The sequence below is a fragment of the Alligator sinensis genome, unplaced genomic scaffold (genome assembly GCF_000455745.1).
Source record: "Alligator sinensis unplaced genomic scaffold, ASM45574v1 scaffold285_1, whole genome shotgun sequence".
NCBI lineage: Eukaryota > Metazoa > Chordata > Crocodylia > Alligatoridae > Alligator > Alligator sinensis.
Genome location: NW_005842235.1, coordinates 628,700 through 648,116, shown reverse-complemented (window position 1 = coordinate 648,116; position 19,417 = coordinate 628,700). Strand labels below are relative to the sequence as shown.

Genomic DNA, 19,417 nt, shown 5'->3' with positions numbered 1-19,417 from the left:
GAGCATAAGCAAACACAGCATAACCCTGTGATAAGGGCACACCCCCAGAAGGGGGATTCTCCCAGATTTATTGTGGAGCTGTTATTACTGTTTAATGAAAAGTGTGGACAGCCAAAACAATTATGCCAATTTAAATTCAAGGGGAGGGGTACTTACAACAGTTCAACTGAATACCTATTGCTGTTTTCCCCGTCTGCTTTATCCTGCAGTAAATGGAAGCTAAAACCACAATAATTTACCACCTGCTTCATTCATGGTTCAATTGTTGCAATTTATCTTCACATACTGCAGACAGGCAAAACAGTTAGAATGGGCCAGCCCAAAGACACTCATAAGTGACAAGTTCCCCATCCCCTTTCAAATAGTATAATTATTTTGTCTGTCCACCATAAAATGCATAAACCTCAAGGGATGCCTGAACCAGAATCACAAACTCCCCCCCCTCCCAAAAGGAATGGGAGTAAATTCTCTCCATCAGCATTCATCTACAAACATGTGATTCAGAAGCATTAGTGAAAAATAAAATATATAATTAACACTACAGAAAAAAATGAAATAGGTCACGACTAGAGTGACCATACATCCTAGTTTGGCTGGGACAGTCCTGGATTTCAAAGACCAGTCCTACCTGGTTGGTCAAAATTAAAACAAGAGTCCCGGAATCACAGGGGCACAAGGCATAGCCTGGCAGAAGCAGGAGGGGAGTGGAGTGGCATGGTGCACCAGGGTGCTCCTGTGCCATGGCCTCTGCCACTGACTATAGCAGTGACATTGACTAGGGGAGTGGGAAGAGGGGAACAGTGTCCTGGAAGTTCTGGATGCCCCAGTTTTCCTTATGATCACCCTAGTCATAACTCCCTACAGTGGATTTGGCTTGGACAATAACATGATTTTTGCTGTTACAAAACATGCCATGGGTTCTTCTAATGAATGCCAATGGGTTCTTCTAATGCATGCCAATGGTTAGACACTCTAGTTTGCATTATTTGAAAATAATTCAAGACCAGCATTTCCCTATGTCTTTTTAAGTCACCGGGTCAGTACTCACTGGAAAAAATGCTGCATGTATGGTATCAATATATGCAGCACCTGAATGTTCCTGTGAAGCCTCATTTCATTAGTAACAGTAGCTAATATGTTGCAACTGTAACCAGGAAACTGGAGCCCCTGGACTTCACTGGAACTCCACAGCTATAGAAGTGTGCCAATGCAGATGCAATTGCAGGATCATGCCTATATATAAACTTATGGGAACTAATAAACTGAAGGCCAGAACACTGCATATTAAGATGCTAGATGATTAGAGAAAAAAATTATATCTGGTCTGTGCCTTCTTTGAGCAGGAATACTCAAAAGATATGTCAAATTAGGAAAGGAAATCTTTCTTACTGAAAGCATCAAGAAACTTTTGAAGTGTTGAATTGCAGGGAAGTTTTTGAGAGAGGATGACATCTAGGGAGCATGAAAGAGATGCTAGTATCTAATCAGCACTTTTCTTACCCTGGATCAGATGAAATGGCATGGAAAGTGTAATTTGTTAACATTAACCGGAATTTTAACCTATGAATAAAATTATATTCTGTGCCCAAGAGAGCCAAAAGTCCAGGTAAAAACAGAGTAAGTTGTAGTGCAATGCTGAACTGCTGTGCATGAAATCCATATTCAAAGTCATTGAAAACTATTCTGTGTTTGGAGAACAACAGCTTTAAGCTTTCCTTGTTTATTAAGAATTTAAATGTTTCAGTCAAATTAATATTTAAGACCAGCGTACACTTTTTCCAACCTTTGTACATATAAATGTATATTTGCTACAGTTTCTAATTTTAAATCCTTTGGAATTATTTCTTTGGCTTTCCTATTTTGTCATAGCAAAGGTCTTGTATTTCATCACAGAACTAAAAAGTTGCATAAGATTCTACTTACACAAAGACGCATTAAGCATTGGGAGGTGTGCATTTTTAGCTGAATGGTTGTACATGAAAAAGAAAATGCCTAGAGGAAATGAGTACAAGGATATACAAGGGTGCATAGTAGGCCTGTGCGAGTACGCAGCTATTCAATCCAGCTTCAGATCTGGCCATTTCAGATGCTCTGGATCAGTTTCCCACTTTGATCTGGCCAAAGTGGCTCTGAAGCTTTGGAGCTGCCTTGGAGATCTGGCCATAGGGTGTAATGAGAAACCAATGAAATATCTATAACGTTGTTGTTTCTTGTCTGATTTGGATGAAATTTGCAGGGGTTATAGCATATTCAGAGCTCATGAAGTCTGCCAAGTTTCAAGGAAATAGATGCAGGGGCTTGGGGGGAGCTGTACCCCAAATTCTTGAAAGCAAAACTTATGTCACGTGTATGTGTTATATCATGGGGTGGGTGAAAACTACAGTCGTGGTAGCCCCTGGTTAGTTTGCAGAGCCTGCCAAGTTTCAAGGAGATAGGTGCAAGGGTTTGGAGGAAACTGCACCTCAAATTCTTGAAAGTAAAACTCATGTCACGTGTATGTGTTAAGCTGCAGTGGGGTCAAAACTGCAGAGATGGTAGCCATCAGTCCTGCAGTTTTCAGCCCACTGCACCTTAACACACTCAGGGTCATCCATGTCATGAGTTTTGCCTGTCAGCAGCTTGAGGTGCAGTTCCCCCCAAACCCCTGCACATATCTTCTTGAAACTTGGCAGGCTGCGTGGCCTCACCAGGGGCCACCATTCCTGCCATTTTCACCATCCTGTGGTGTAACACATAGACATGACATGAGTTTTGCTTTCAAGAATTTGGGGTGCAGTTCCCCCAAACCCCTGCACTTATCTTCTTGAAACATGGTAGGCTTCATGCTCTCAGCAGAGGCTACCATCTCTGCAAGTTTCATCCAAATTAGACAGAAAACAACACAGTTATAGATATTTCATTGATTCCCCATTATAATCTATGGCTGGATCTCCGAAACGGCTCCAAAGCTTTTCCGAAGCAGTTTGGAAGCTCTGAACTGCTCTGGAAAGCCTAATGAAGCCAGTGCTTTAATCCAGACATGCTGCTTCAGATGCTGAAGCGTCCGAAGCTTCTCTGGATCCGAAGCATAGTCCGAAGCCTCACACAGCCCTAGTGCAGAGATATTAGTTACAAGCCATTTGGACAAAATACTTGTTCAATTTGCACAATGAGGACCTGATCTAATTCTGAATATATGCACCCAGATGCTTACATAGAATTGGAACAGAGACACTGAGGGTGCTGACAGACATGACACTTTGTCATGAGATCAGCCACTGAAAGCAGTCTACAGCCATGCACTGACAGAAGTGTATGGCGACTAGGACTGTGCGAAAGAGCACCATTTCATTTCAATTTCCATTCACTGTTTCAATGGGACAGTGTTTCATTTCAAGTTTCATTTAATTTTGAAGCACTGTTCTGCTTTGTCGAAACTGTTTCGCTGTTTTTACGCTGTTTTGAAGTTTCGCCCATAGGCTATAATGGGGAAACACGAAACTGCCTATAACTTTTTCATTTTTGGCAAATTTGGATGAAAACAGCAGGGATGGTAGCCCCTTCTGGGGGCATGAAGCCTGCCAAGTTTCAATGAGATGGATGCAGGGGTTTCTGGGAAACTGAACCTCAAATTCTTGAAAGCAAAACTTGTGAAGTGTGAAGGCACAGGGGAGTGAAAATAGCAGGAATTGTAGCCCCTGCTGAGGCCACAAAGCCTGCCAAGTTTCAATGAGATGGATGCAGGGGTTTCTGGGAAACTGCACCTCAAGCTGCTGACAAGCAAAACTTGTGTCACGTGTGTACATTAAGGTGCAGTGGGGTGAAAACTGCAGGCATGGTAGCCCTTCTGAGGCCATGAAGCTTGTCAGGTTTTAAGGAGATAGGTGCAGGGGTTTCTGGGAAACTGCACCTCAAGCTGCTGACAAGCAAAACTCATGACATGTGTGACTTAGTGTGTTAAGGCGCACCCTCACTGGCGCTGGGGCCTCTACATGACATGGTAGTGTGCCCCAATGAGGCCTCCTCCTCCCCTACAGCCTCAGTTCAGTCTACCACTTTAAATAACAACAGGTAATAATAACTTAATGAGCAGCAGAGTAGCACCAGCAGCATCTCAGGCAGCCAGCCTGTGAAAGAGCCTTTCTTTTCTCTCCTACAGGAGCTTCTTCTCCAGCAGCTGCCAGAGAACTCTACCTGCCAGCCCCAGTCCTTAGGCTTAGATGTGCCCAGCACCCTAAAACCTTCTGGTCAGCTGACCGGGGACAGGTGCTAGGGTTGTTGGTCTAAGGACATGGCACTGGCAGACAAGGTGTTTTGGATCAATTTAATCTGGTATCATTGAGTAGACCAACTGAATAGTTACAGGGATATATTTTAGCAAGCTTTCAGGTTGAAAAACCCTTTGTCAAGCTATGGAAGCACTTGCAGTTGGTGTGTGTGCTCTTCCTGAATGGAAGAAATAGTGAAGAAGCCAGAGGCTGGCATGAAACAAAGGCAAGAAAACCAGTCAGTGAAAATGGAAATGGAGGCATCAGGGGGTGAGGGACAGGCTGGGGTGGGGGAATGTAGCAGCGCAGGTAAAAGTGGAGCGGTACCTGGGGAGTCAGATGTCTGGCAGATTATAGTGTATCAGAATTCCAATGTCTAAATTGAGTCCATGAGTTTCTGTACCTACTACCTAGGAGGTTGATGAAGTGCAGTTCATAGGCTTGTCTATGAAAAGTGGTTTTAAAATTCAAAGAAGCACTGCCTCACTAATCTCATCACCAGAAGCCAACTTCCTACAGCCCAAGACACACAGAATGGATCCAAACCATGCCATGACAAGACGTGCAAAACCTGCCAACAATATCTCCAGTAATTTTGTGCTGTGGGATGTTCAGCTCTGCCTGTTTGTCCTGCAGCACCTTGCCCCCTTGATGCTTCAGTGGAAGTAGCCTGCCACCTTCCTGCATTTGGAAATGAGCTTGCTGGTGGTGCTGACACTGTCACTGGCAGCTCTGTCCCCCTCCAAGGCATCCCTGACAATGAGTTGGAACTTCTGTACTGGATAGCAGATGCCAACAAAGTTGGCATCATGGACCATCTTGACCATATTGGCCCCATTGTTGGTGACAATGGGGCCCATGAGTGAGCTTGCCCTGCCCAATGAGCCATCCCTGCACCAAGTGGTTCATGGCTCCCATAATCTTGGTTGCCATTTTCAATTTATCCATCACCTCGGATTGAAGGAAAGCCCATCACTGCCCTGACTGGTGCCCTATGAGGGAGAGGAATGCATGATCTCCACCCCAGCTGCTCCAGATATCTGAGGTGAAGTGTAAAGCCACCTGTAGACCTGCCTTGTGCAGTTCCTCCCTCAAGTACTGCCTGCATGCCTCATACAAGGAGGTCACCACCGACCTGCTGATGGTGGTGCATACGAGCACTTGGTATGATGGGGCCACGAGCGCCATGAGCCACCTGAACCCTGGCTGCACAACTAAGCAGAAGGGCTGGCCATCCACAGCAAGCATCTCCCCAGTGCTCTGGGTGATCTCACTCACCTTTGCAATGCACCCCACTTTCTGTCTGCCTTTCCCCCACTGTTCCAGGGTGGCCTGCCTCTGTTTTGGGGAGAATGGTGCTTTGGAGTGACAGGGGGACTTCCCTTTGGGCATACTCCCACTGGTGCCAGGCTATGGAGGATCAAGGGCAAAGGGATGTTGCCTACAGAGATGCATCAGCATCCCTATGGAGCTCCTGTGTTTTGTTCCTTTGCTCTGGCTGGTTTTGGCTCGGCAGTGCAGGCAGATAGCATATGTGGGATCATCTACGAGCCCAAAATGATCCCAGACCACTCTACCCACTTGCTTCTGGGGTGTGCGGGCATCTGTGGATGCTACAATTTCCCCCTCCTCAGCAGGCCGAGGCACAGCCCTTGCCCCAGCGGGTTTTGGCTCGGCAGTGCAGGCAGATAGCATATGTGGGATCATCTACGAGCCCAAAATGATCCCAGACCACTCTACCCACTTGCTTCTGGGGTGTGCGGGCATCTGTGGATGCTACAATTTCCCCCTCCTCAGCAGGCAGAGGCACAGCAATAGGAGAAGTGGACTCAGCTGAGCCACTTGCCTCTGCAACCTCTACCTCAGCCTCCTCTGAAGTGCCTTCTGGGGAAGGAGACCTGATTCTAGGGGAAGCTTGAGGGGTGTGGAGCACAAACTCAAATGATTCCCCCTCCTTCCCCAGAATTTCCCTTGCTAGGGCACTCAGATCCAGATCCAGCTCAAGTTCTCCCTCTGGCACTGGAAGGCTCAGCACGGGAAGTGAAATGGGGGTGGAGAAGATCGTCATGTTGGTGCTGCTGCTTGTTGTCATGGTGGTAGTGGCAGGGGGATACAGCTGATGCTCTTGAAGGGTATGCAGACTCAGGCACAGGTAATGACACTGGCACTGGTCCCCTCTTCTTGCTGCCTGTACAACTAATGGAAGCCTCATGCCTGCTTGTTGTAGCAAAGAGGCTGAATCTCAGTTTGGGAGGGAGGCAACTTACAGCTTTCTATCTACACCCTCTTCTGCCCCTCCCTGAAGGCTTGCCAGCTGCCTTTCCAACACACTTCATGGTTTGTTTCATAATGTCTTGTCTTTGCCTTGGTGTGTCTCATCTTCTGTAATGTTATCTATTGGGGTGTGCGAAACGGGCCCTATTTGATTCGAATTTGGATTAGGATTTGGCCTGAATCAGGGACAGTGATTTGATTTGTTGACTTGGATCACTGTCCTCGATTCGATTTGGCTGAAGCTGAATTTGAAGATTCAATGCTGATTTGGAGAATCAGCGATTCCGACACAGATGTAGCTTTAAATGTTTTTTCTACATACCTCCAGGTGCCAGGTGCAGCTCATGAATGCTACAATACTGAGGTGGATGGCACATCCCACAGGAGCATGGGGAGGGGGGGCACGTGCTCAGCGATGAACCCAGAAGTGGACCAGAAGTACTTCCGGTCCACTTCCAGGTCTGCCGGGGAGCACACTGGGGGCCCCGCCATGCTCCCCCAGATCACCAATAGGCATCCTGGTGCCCCCTTAGACCCAGCAGGCACCAGTTACTGATCCAGGGAGGCACAGGAGGGCCCCCCTGTGCACTCCCCAGGGGTCCCAGAAGTGGACTGGAAGTGCTTCTGGTCCACTTCCAGGTCTGCTGCCAAGCACGCTGGGGAACCCCCTGTGCTTCTATGGGATGCTCCATGTGGCCCAGCATCCCAGCATTCATGAGGTGCCTGGTATCTTGAAGTATGTAGAAAACACATGTAAAGCTGTGTCTATGTCCAAATCACTGAATCTTTCTGAATCTCTGAATTGATTCAGAGGGTTCTGAATCAATTCAGAGAGATTAAAGGGTTTCCTAATTCGATTTTGGATTCAGAGATTTAGCCATGGAATAAGACCGAATCTCCACCAAACTGAATCAGGGACCAAAGCTTCACACAGCCCTATTATCTATCTGATTTATATAATATATGTAGATACGATAATTGTATTTATGTGTATTTGTATAATGTATGTATGTATTTATGTAATAAAAATAATAATATATAAATGTATGTATTAGGGCTGTGCGAAATGGCACTGTTCCGTTTCACCTTGAGTTTCAACAGTTCGAGGGAACAGTGTTTCATCTCGAATTTCATTTTGAGTCAAATATGCTGTTCCATTCTGTTCCACCAAAACAGAAAGCCTGTTTTGACAGTTTAGAGTTTTGCTGGGGACGGGGAGACAGAGCAGCTGGGCTGACTTCCCATCCCCAGCGCTACAACACTTCGGGGGTGGAGGCAGCCCACCTGGGCTGCTTTCCCATCCGCTGCGCTACATCGCACCGGGGGTGGGAGGCACCCAGATGGTCTGCTTCCTGGTGCCCCATGCTAGATCTCGCTAGGCCCAGGAAGCAGCTCAGCTGGGCTGCTTTGCCATCCCCCATGCTGGATTGCGCTGGGGGTGGAAGGCAGCCCAACTGGGCTGCATTCCTGTCTCCCACACAAAATCACGCCAGGGGGTAGAAGGCAGCCCAGCTGGGCTCCTTTCCCATCCCCCATGCTAGATCATGCTGGTGCCCTGCACTAGATCGCGCTGGGGGTGGGAGACAGCCCAGCTGGGCTTCTTTCCCATGCCCCATGCTAGATCGCACCGGGGTGGGTGGCAGCCCAGATGGGCTGTTCCCAGTGCCCTGTGGTAGATCACACCAGGGCCGGAAAGCAGCCCAGCTGGGCCGCTTTCCTGTCCCCTGCACTAGATCACACAGGGGTGAGAAGCAGCCCGGCTGGGCTGCTTCTTGGTGCCCTGTGCTAGATTGCACCAGGGCCGGGAGGCAGCCCAGCTGTGCTGATTTCCTGTCCCCTGCGCTCAATTGTGCCGGGGGTGGGAGGCAGCCTAGAAGGGCTGCTTTCCCGTCCCCCATGCTAGATCATGCTGATCTAGCACAGGGCACTGGGCTGCAGCCCCGTTGGGCTGCCTTCCACCCCCGGCGTGACCTAGCATGGGGAACGGGGAAGCAGGCCAGCTGGGCTGCCTCCTGGCCCCGGTATGATCTAGCGCGGGGCACCAGGAAGCATCCCTGGTGCAATCTAGAGCAGGGAACAGGGAAGCAGCCCAGATGGACTGCCTCGCAGCCCTGGCGCAATCTAGCATGGGGCACCGGGAAGCAGTCCAGCTGGGCTGCTACCCCCAGGGCGATGTAGCACGGGGGCCAGGAAAGCAGCCCAGCTGGGCTGCCTCCTGCCCCCTACCAGATATTGCATTGGGGATGGGAAGTCAGCCCAGCTGGACTGACTTCCCATCCCCAGTCTATGGTTGAAATGTTTCGAGCAGCCTCATTTTGTTTCCAGGCTATTTCAACAGCCTTTGTTTCATTCCGATTTTGCTGTTTCGACCTCAAAATTGGTTAAAACATTGTCAGAATGAAATGGACAGCGAAATTTCGCACAGCCCTAGTATGTATGTGTTTTCCTATATAAATTCTATATTATAATATGAAATGTAATTATGCTATTCTTCCCTGCAGAGTGAATGGAATGCACACTCTGAGAGAAAGCACAGATTTGAAAAGAATCAAAACAGACTAAACAAAAAGAGGATTTTGGGGGAGGAATAAATTGAAAGGAATCAATCAATGAATACAATAATAAAATAAAAGCTTATAGAAGCTAAAGCAAAAGATATTGTTGAGTCCCACTTGCTAGGCTAGCAAGTAGGAAATGAATGGTAGCCTTTGTTGCCTAGCGCTGTTCAGTTTCTGGAAGACAGCTCAGTAAATGACCACAAGGCAGAAAACAGCTCAGTTCAAACAATGCTGCTTTTTATGCTGTTTTTCCATCCATCCCCCAGAGCACTGGGATTGGAAGGGACCTCAGGGAAGGATCACAGTCACTGACCAGCTACACAGTCAATATCAGAGTGGTCCTTCCTGCTTCTTCCCCCTCCATCTCCTCACCTTCTGTTTCCCTTCAGGCAAGCCCATCTTCAGCTTCAAAACTCAAAATGTTTCAAAACTTTCAAAATGTTTTGACTGCCCTCATTGCATTTCAAGGCTGTTTTGAAGCCCTTCATTTCATTTGAATTTTGCTGTTTCTAGCTCAAAATGAGTCAAAACAGTATCAAAACAAAACAGCAAGTCAAATTTTGCACAGCCCTAATTGCTACAAAGCGCTTTAATAATGCCCAATTGCATGGCAATCTGAACCCTCATTATATGAGGGACCTCCAAAGTGAACCATCTTAATTAATTAACATGTGTCTGCACAGCCTGGAGCAGGGCTCAGCTGACACAGGCAAGCCCTGCTCCTCATGCTGTCTTTGGAATGGGGGAGGAGGGGAAGGGAACAATACTCCTCTCCTTAGCAAAGCCTTTCCCATTTCCAGGGGAACCCCCAGAATGAGCTCCCTCTGCTTCTTTCCCACCCTCCAATTCTGAAAACAGTGCAGGGGCTAGGAGGAGGGAGGGGCATTGCTAGGGGACAGCAGCTGCAGAAACACCACTGCTCTAAACTGCAGCTCATCTGCCAACCCCTGGGACCCAACAGTGAATGTTCGTTGGGTCTGCGGGATAGTTGTAACTCATGGCATTTTCTGTGATGTGCCATGCGTTACAACAGGGAGCTGCACTTCTGTCTGTGCCCTGAATGATTGGTGGCAGGAATACACACTTCTGTGTATGCTCAGCACATTGTTTGAGAAGTTTATAATTTATTTTATATTATAAATGTCTGGTAGCACAAGTGTTACTAGACAGGAAAAAAATGACTAGCTGTGCAATGATGTTTGACTTCAATAAATGCAAAGGGGAACTATACCTTTTAAGGAAACGGCATTAATTTTCTGTCAGGCTCCCAAAACTAATAGGAAAAACATACTGGAAACCAATTATCAAAAAAATCATCCTAAAAGGAATTTGCTGCAGCAGTTACTATTGATTGACTATAAAAAGTATTCAAAGGGAAATTACTATCTCAGTTTTAACCACAACATCATTACCATGATATTATGAAAATAATAATTTCTGTTCCAGATTGTTTGCTGTTGTGTTCTAGGTTGCATAAATAGTTGCCATATTTTAGTTACTGTTCATACATATTTTAAGTTACTAGCCATGATCCTTTCCTGCTAAATATTCTCCCTATGTATACTTTGAAAGAAAAAACCAAAGTAATTGAACCTCTGTTTCCTTCATATCCATGATGATGCCACTCCAGTCACCACAGACACAGTAAAACATAAACAAGCAGAAGGTACTGTAGAGGGGCACCAGCTTTAGCAGGTCCAAGAGAGCTAGGGGACTTAGACTACTACTGGGAACATACAGCAGCTATTTCACTTATGCAAATAAGTGTTTGGAGGCACTCCTGTTCCCTCCAAAGAGACTAGAACTGATAACAGTCCTATGCTCACATATTTCAGAAGAACTTAACAAGGACAACAGTGTCCACTTGTTCTGACGTTGCTAACCAGATCCAGTAGGAAAAACATACAACATCTCCATACCTTACCAAATAGATTTGAGACCTATTAATTTATAGGAGTAACTGGGGATGAGTTAAATATTTCTCAGTTTTGTAAAAAAGGCTAGGTCTTTGGTTTCAAATAGCAATTCTATGAGTCTACACCTACTGTGTAGCTAATGACCAGCAGGCAGTCTGAGGTGTCTTCTGAAGTCCAGCCAGTTGGCTGGGGACACAGGCCCTTGTGCCAGCTGGACTGCTGAAGCAGCCTTAACCTAGAATGGCCCCTGCACCCTCTATCCTCTGCAGAAGTCTGGCAGTGACGGCTGCTGCCTGGCTCTGACCTGCTGCGCACCTGCGACAGCATAAGGCCTCATGGCTGTGTTCCTGCCAGATGCGGATGGGGACTGCACAGCCACCTGGGCTGTGATATGGACACTGTAGCAGAGCCTCCTGCACTTCTGGGCCAGCTTCCAGTGGGCCGTGTCTGCACAGTTGGCCATCGTGCAGCACTGCTGTCGTGTCTTCTCCTGCCCCCACCCTGACATCTGGGCAGCTGTCACCCAGAAGTTGTGCTTTTTGCAGTGGCTTATTGAACTGTCAAAGCATGTCTTCCTGGCCCCAAATGGCCAAGTCAGCCACCTCATCTGTCCTCCACCTGACTGCTGATCCTGGGCAGGCTCTTCTGCTCGGGTCTCAGCACTTGTCTCACCAGCAGAGATCCTGGTGTTCCTTGTTTAAAAATTGCAAATTCTCTGATAAAAAACCCAAATTCTCTCATTAAAATACCCCAAATCAATGTTCTTCCATGATTAAAATGAAACACCACTACATATAGACAGATCAGCTGGGCAATGTTTTATTGATATATTTACAATTTTAAAGCAATTTGGAAGCCTACCTGTGCCTCTATCATCAAAATAAACAAATTCTTAATATCTATCACTTTGGCATTTGCTTTTGGGTTTTTTTTTCTCATAGAAAAATCAGAGCTGCCCCTGCCCCCCTTGCTCACCAAGATGTGAGGTGCTGACCAGTGCCCTGCCCCTGCCCTTGCCTCTCACTCTCAACCCACAGCCCCTCCTACCCCCTGCCAGTGCCCCTCACTCCTAACCTGCAACCCTGCCTGCTCCCTCCTGGCAGTAACTCCATCCCAGCACCAGGACATGAATCCACCTACAGCTGTTCCACCTGCTATTTTGTTGCTCTGATCAGTGCCAGCTCTTTCTGTTCTGCTCCCTGCACCTGTGCCCAGGCTCCAGTGATCCCCACGTCATTCCTGGAAAGCCCTTGACTGATTGTCAGGGACTGGGCTTGGCAAGCCCCTTCCCTTTCAAGCCAGCCTCTCCCTGTACAGGCTGCTCTAAATCCAGCTTTGGGGGCTTCTCCTGCCTGAAGCGCTCCCCCACCCCTGACCCCCATCTCTCTGTCACACACACCCCTGCTGTCACTTCCACCCCTTCTCCCATCCCATCACACCCCCCATGTGGTTCCTGGGACCAGGAGGCCCCCCAGGCTGGGGCCACATGTCCAAGCACCAGTGTGGGCACGAGGCAGGGCTGCAGTGTGGCAGTCGCCCCTGCAGCCATGGCTCCTGCCAGCAGGTTCTTTTCCATATCATTTGGCCAGCTAGCCATGCAGGGTGTGAGATTTGTGGGGGGAATGTGGGGGAAGGGGTGTGGAAGGATGGGTGGGCTTGTCGGGGGCCTAGGGGGTTTGGGATGGGTGTAGAGTTTGTAGGGATTAGGTTCGTGGGGGGTATGGGGCTTGTTCAGGGGTTTGGGGTTTGTGGCTGGGTATGTGGATGGAGGGTTTGGGGGGTGGTTTAGGGGTTTGAGATTTGCAGGTAGATTTTGGGGGGTTGTGGATATGGGGGCACTGTGGGTTGGGGGGACACTGTATGGGTCTGTGGGAACTATATGGGTGGACAGGGACTGTGTGGGGGTGGAAGGGACTGCTTGGGAGAGGTGTGTCCCCCAACCACCCACCGCAGGGCTCACAGCCCCCCCCTCCACCCACAGCAGCAGCAGCAGCACCTGCAGTTGGGCTCTCAGGGCCAACTGCTGGCAGAGCCCTCCAACAGTATGGCACAGCCCTGGCCACCTCAGCCTCAGCACTGCCTGTGCCACATAGCATGGGCACAGCCACGCCCGGACCAGGGGGATGCGCCTTTAGGCAGAACCGGTCTTCTCTTTGCTGTCTCTGTGGTCCTGGCACTGCATGCAGGGGCTGTGTGTCAAGCAGAGCCAGGCCCTGCCAAGTGCCCCATGTGCTTTCAGGCAGGATTTCCTGGTATCAAATTTAGAGTCCACACTGCAAATATGCAGGATGGGGAACATTTTTCTGTTCCCAGGGTGCCTCTTGTGGCATGCTTATCTGGATGTTCCCCATCTGTTCTGTCAGTGTTAGGATTTTGTAACAGTGCCCATATAGAGCATAGGTTTCTTTTAAAGAATATGTTATTTTTGGAGACATACTGAAAATGCTAAAAATGATATCAGTGATTTTTTTCTTCTGGAGAAAGAGACCTCTCATGCTTCACTAATTATACAAAATACTTCCCTATTGCTGTATTAAACTTAATTTAAAATAAGCATTAAGAAGTATTTCTTTATTAGGAAGTGGTGGTTTTAAAGTGGCATTTTTGTGGTTTTTTTACATGCTTTTTGCAAGAGATGTAACTACATTACCTTGGGTGTGTCCGCATGAGATGTTTACTGTGGAGCTGGGTAATTAGCTCCACAATAAAGTCTCTGCAGCTACACATGCAGCCCTAATAGGTTGTAGTAAGTTAATAAATACCACCGTAGGTTAGTACTTGTAAATACAAGTACTATCCTGTGGGAGCATTTTTTTCTGTGCAGCAATGCATGTGTAGACACTGATGGCACTGGATGGGGCATGAGAATGCTACAATGCAGGGGGCTGCCTGCTGGCTAGCTCCTCATTGGAGCATCCTTGTACCCCAGCCACCCCCTCCACAGCATATTGACTTGGGGTGGAGCAGCCCCAGGTTGGCAGGCCTACCCCCGAGCTCTGTGCCAAATGGGGCTGTTCCAACCCAGGTCAGCATGCTGCGGTCCCGGTTGCATATATAAACATAGTGCCCAGAAGTAATAACCTCCAGTGCGATATGCACCCATGTTTATTAATTCACATTAATTGCATGTGTTGTGCAGATGCACCCCCTGTCTGTTAGTTGTAGCAGATCTTAGAGATCTGGTAAACCAGACCACTAATGCATGTAGGAATACGTTAGTCTGCTTTGAATGTGAGGAGAGTTTTTGTTAATGAACATTTAAACATGTCATTTGGTTCCATTACTAAGGGTTAGTAGACTAGTTTGGTAGGGTATTTAAGCAAGTGAGAAGTGCTTTGCTAAACTGCAAAAGGGTAATTGTTTTTGCTCCATTTGTCCCAATGGGAATGTAAAACTCAACATTGTTGCTAAAAAAATCTGAGCTAGGATAGTCATATCTCCAATTAGCAATTAGAATGGATTATTCTGGTTAAAAACTAACCAGAAAAACCCAAGTCTAGCTGCTAAAACTTATTTTATATGGTTAATTGGATTAGAAAGCACAGGGATCCATTTTAAAGCACACATAATTTTCTCATTACTAGCAGAAAGTTTTCTAGATAAGATTATTTCTAAATGACTGCATGCAACTGAACTGAATATATTAGCAATCATATACCCCACTTTATGGAAAGCAATATTTCTGGACATATGTTTATGACTGATACTGTCTTTAAATCTAGATATGACTGTAACCTATTATTAACGATTTCCAGGAAATCTTCTTTCTAAAAGCACTGTAGGAGTGACAAATAAGATGCTGAAAAGCAGTAAAAATATTTGGTTCTTTAGTCAATCATCAGGCTAGTATCCCTGTTTTCTTTTGTCTCTGCATTCTTACCTGTGTAATGCATGCCCCAGTGAAAGCAACAATCACAGCGACAACATTAACCGTGAGCTGGAACTGCAGGAATTTGGAGATACTGTCATAGACATTGCGACCCCACATTACAGCCTTCACAATGCTACTGAAATTGTCATCTGTAAGAATGATATCAGAAGCTTCTTTTGCAACATCTGTGCCTGCAATACCCTGGAAAAAATTGCAGAAAATTACAATAAAAATTACTTACAGGAAAGTATAAGAAGCAGCTAAAAAATAGGTCTCCCCACAGTACATTTTCATACTGATGGTAGCATGAAATTATAGTAATTGCTGAGTACACTCAGCTTCTTGGACATGCTAGGCAGTAAGTTGTTCTTTGGTTTGGCTTGGGGAAGTTTAGAACAAGAAGGAGATGAAAGTGGTAAAGATCAGGGGACAGTCTATGATGAACTTTTTAAGTGTCAGTCAATGCCTGTTAGTAGAAACATGCAGGTGCTTTGTTGCTTCAGAGCAACTGTTGCTGTTGTAGAGAGCATCATTTGGATACATGGTAAGGAAATATTCCTAGGGGAAATGCTGCTGGTGAATAGCTGTTGCTCTAACCAGGTGTTGCTGCAAAAGGACATAAACCATTGAAGTATAAAGATATCAGCTGACAGCAAATGAGGGAGCTAACCTCTAGAAGCTTCTGTGATTCCTTTTGGATTGCAGTTTTGGGGTTGTTTTATATTTTACTATATACAAACAGAACTGCCAATAGAAACTGGAATTGTACAAATCAGTGTAAATGCAGCAGCTTTTATCTGGAGAATGAAAAATTTCTTCAGATTCAAATGAAAAGCTGCCAAAAAATATAGAGAGGACTAACATCTGAAGGCTGGATAGGCATCTGGCTGGGGTCATCTGACCCCAGAACTATAGCTCTCTTTCCTGCCTACGCAGGGGGTTGGACTCAATGATTTGTTGAGGTCCCTTCCGACCCCAGCATCTATGAATCTGGTATTTGGAGGTGGATTTTCAGACTAATGCCCTACCTCCTCTTTTTCTGCTAGTAGGAAGAGCAATAGATGCAGTTTTCCTGAAGTGGTATTAGGATTCTGCATGTGTTCAATATTTATCTTTGATTTAAAAAATAGAATCAAGCTAATCAAGATTTCTCTGCTTATCCCTGTAGGTAAAGTTGGGCTCTTAAGTGTCACAAAAATCTCATAATTAAAACCACTGCCAGACATCTGTAACTTCTGCACATACATCTTTATTCTCTACCACCAGAGTATAAACAGAGAAACTTCCTTTTGGCAAATCTACAATACAACAAAAGCAGCAAAAAGATATGTTACAAAATATACCATTGCAAAGCCAACATCAGCTTTTTTAAGTGCTGGTCCATCATTGGTTCCATCACCAGTCACTGCTACAACCTGCCTCTGTTCCACCTGTGTGCTATCAATAATACCTGCAAAAAATAAAAGACAGTACATTGTTAGCAGTAGCAAATACTTACTTTCAAATAAACAGGTTCCATTCTGAAACAAAATATCTGTTTAGGATAACACATCACAAATTCCGAAGAGAATAACAGATTTAATTCAGAGAAAAATGATGTGGCAAGCAACATGCCACTTGACATTAGGACTAAGGATTATATAGGGCCCGGTCCTCCAGCCTGTCAAATCACTGGAAAAATTTTCATTAAATTCAAAGAGTATGGGGATCAGCCTTTTATGTGATGCCTGTAAGAGCTGAAGATGTCTATTACTTGAACTGTTGTGTCATGATATAATCTGTTTAGACCCCAATTCCCTAATTAAATTCCAGATGATTTGAGCACAATCTGAAGTGTCTTGTTCAATGGGAATAAATTTAAGCATCTGCCTAAAGTAAGCATGCAAGTGCTTTCCTAAATTGTGCCCTTAATTGGGACATCTACAAGTTTACAAGTGTATTTATACTTTAGACAGTGAGAAAAGATTTAGGGTTCAGACAAAGCAACCTTGAGAGAAACAGAAAGATGTTCATCATTTGTTTGTCACATGTCAGCAGTTTACTTATTCGGGAAAGAAAACACTATGTTTTGGGAACAGTTATCAGCTTCTAGTTCAAAGGAGAGGAGGAGGTTGAAATCTGCACGCAAAACTTAATATATCAAGACAAAACAAGGCATGAAGGTTTTTTCTTATCTTAGAACATTTTGAAACATCAGCATCTTTTTCTCTTCTCTTTCTCTCTCTTTGTCTCTCCTCTTAGTCAAGTCAGAGGCCTGGTTAAACTTATTTCCACATGAGTATAAATATGCCCTCATCCTGGCCATCCCACATCTTGCTAGGCAGGGCGGTCCCATTGGACTGATGAAAGACCGACGCAAAGTACTCGTTAAGCAGGTTGGCCTTTTCCTGAGTATCAGTTATCAGCTGTCCCATTTGGTTCAGCAAGGGTCCAATGTTACCCTTGCTTTTTTTTCTTACTCCCTACATATCTTGATATGTGAAGCCAGACAGAGCTCAGCTGCAGCCTTGACTTTCCTGATCCACTCCCTGCAGGTACGGACCAGTGCTGAGTATTCCTCCTTGGTGGTACATCCAGCCTTCCATCCTTCATAAGTCTCTCTTTTGAGGCATAGGAGGTCCTCGAGTTCCCTGCTGAGTGAGGGGGTTGCTGTGCCCTTTTGCTACTCTTCCTCTGAGATGGGATGGCCATCCCTTCAGCTCTTGTACTGTCAGGATCGCTCCCTTGAGGAGGAACCACTCCTCTTGGACTCCTCTTCCCACTGATTCGTGGTCCCTTAGGGCCTCGACAATGGGCCTCCTGAGCTTGTCAAAGTCAGCTTTCCTGAAGTCGAGGACTTCAGTATTCCTGACTGACTTGCCAGCTTTGCAATGGACAGTAAAGGTGATCAGCTCATGGTTACTATCACCCAGCTTTCCACTGATTCTTAGGTCACTGACTATGTCATCCCCTTTAGCCAGTACCAGGTCCAACAGCACTTTCCCTCTCATTGGCCCATAGACTTCTTGAGTAAGGTAGAGCTCGTCCACATATGTAAGAAAGCTTTGCAACTAATCGGGTTTGGCTGAGTGCTCTTCCCATGAGATGTCCAGGTAGTTGAAATCTCCCATGACAACCATGCACCTAGAGCGTGCAGGCTCAGCCAGTTCCCTGGCGAATTCCTGGTCCAGCTCTTGTTTCTGTTTAGGAGGTCTATAGTAGACTTCCACCATGATGTCCCCTGAGCCACATTCCCCACATATTTTGACCCAGAGAGACTCCATTCATCCCTCCTGAGTGTCAATGTTGATTTGGAGGGACATGTAGCTGTCCTTGACATAGAGGGCTACACCCCCACCTCTTTTATCTGCATGATCACTCACTCCTGTACAGGGTATAGCCATCTATACCTGTGGCCCAGTCACAGGTGAAGTCCCACCTGGTCTCCATTATCCCTATAAGGTCGTAGTTATTCTTGTTTAGCAGGAGGACCAGTTCATCCTGTTTATTCCCCAAGCTCCTGGCATTGGTGTACAGGCAGGAAAATGTCCCATTGGGGGCCCTTGCCTTCCCCACAGCTTATCCCGGGGCTAGGGTAGAGGTGGGTTCCCTTAAGTGCCTCAGCCTACTGGATTTACAAGGGTTGCTCAGAGGGCTAGCATTGGTGATGCTTCCCCCAACCCTGGGCAGGCTTAGTTTAAAGCCTGGTTGAGCAGGTCAGCCAGTCTGGCTGAGAAGAGCCTCCTCCCCAGCACAGTGAGGTGGAGACCATCTCTCCCACAGCAGACCACTGCCTCTCTCACCAGAGAGCAGATTGTGATTGTGGAAGCCAAAGCCTTCATGATGACATCAGCACCACAGTCTTTGGTTGACTACCTCAATCCATCTCTCCCTCCTCAGCCCATGACTTTATAAATATAAAGTTCTGGATGACTAACATATTTTAGGGTTGTTATAATAGGAGGAGGAGAAGGAGGAGGAATGCTTCATGCTACCATTGTTCCAGAAATCTCAAAAGATAAAGTTTATAGTATGAATTAATTATTTCTCCAGACCCCTTATAGAATGGAGGAAATGAAATATAGTTATTGAGCTATTGCCAAAGGACAGGAAGTTCTGTACTTTAGTCATAGGATCATCTTCACCCTAACTTTTACTTCCATATGAAAATCAGGCTGGATAATGAAAGGGCTTGGGGTTTTGGGGGGGCTTTTTATAGACAAGTATTGGATAGTTACTGTTATATATTTGAGAGAAACCATTGGGGAATGGCTTCACCGGTGCAGTTCTGGGTTTGCCACATGCCAGCAGGAGCAGGTGGGAGGGGAGATTTGGGAGCAGCTCTGTCGCAATAGGCTGGGCTGTGGTCTAAACACTAGGGCTGTGCAAAACCACTATGTCTCATTTCGAGTTTGGATTTGGGTGTTTTGGAGGACAGTGATTCGTTTCAGTGTTTTGGATTACTGTCCGTTTTGATTTGGCCAAATCTGTTTCAGAGTTTGGATGCTGTTTCAGAGATTTGGATCAGCCAGGGAGAGAGAGGCACAGCCAGGGAGAGGCAGGTTCTCCCGC

At 46.3% G+C, this 19,417-nt stretch overlaps 1 protein-coding gene across 1 annotated transcript in view; it reads right to left on the bottom strand.

Annotated features, from left to right (window-relative positions):
* The window catches only part of LOC102371752 (plasma membrane calcium-transporting ATPase 2), a 664,574-nt gene that overhangs the window by 70,733 nt on the left and 574,424 nt on the right, over positions 1-19,417 (bottom strand). The window contains exons 17-18 of the mRNA XM_014521639.2: positions 16,210-16,316; positions 14,876-15,067 (exon numbers count right to left, since the gene is read on the bottom strand). Of these exons, the coding sequence (XP_014377125.1) occupies positions 14,876-15,067; positions 16,210-16,316 (299 nt within the window). The remainder of the gene's footprint in view (positions 1-14,875; positions 15,068-16,209; positions 16,317-19,417) is intronic.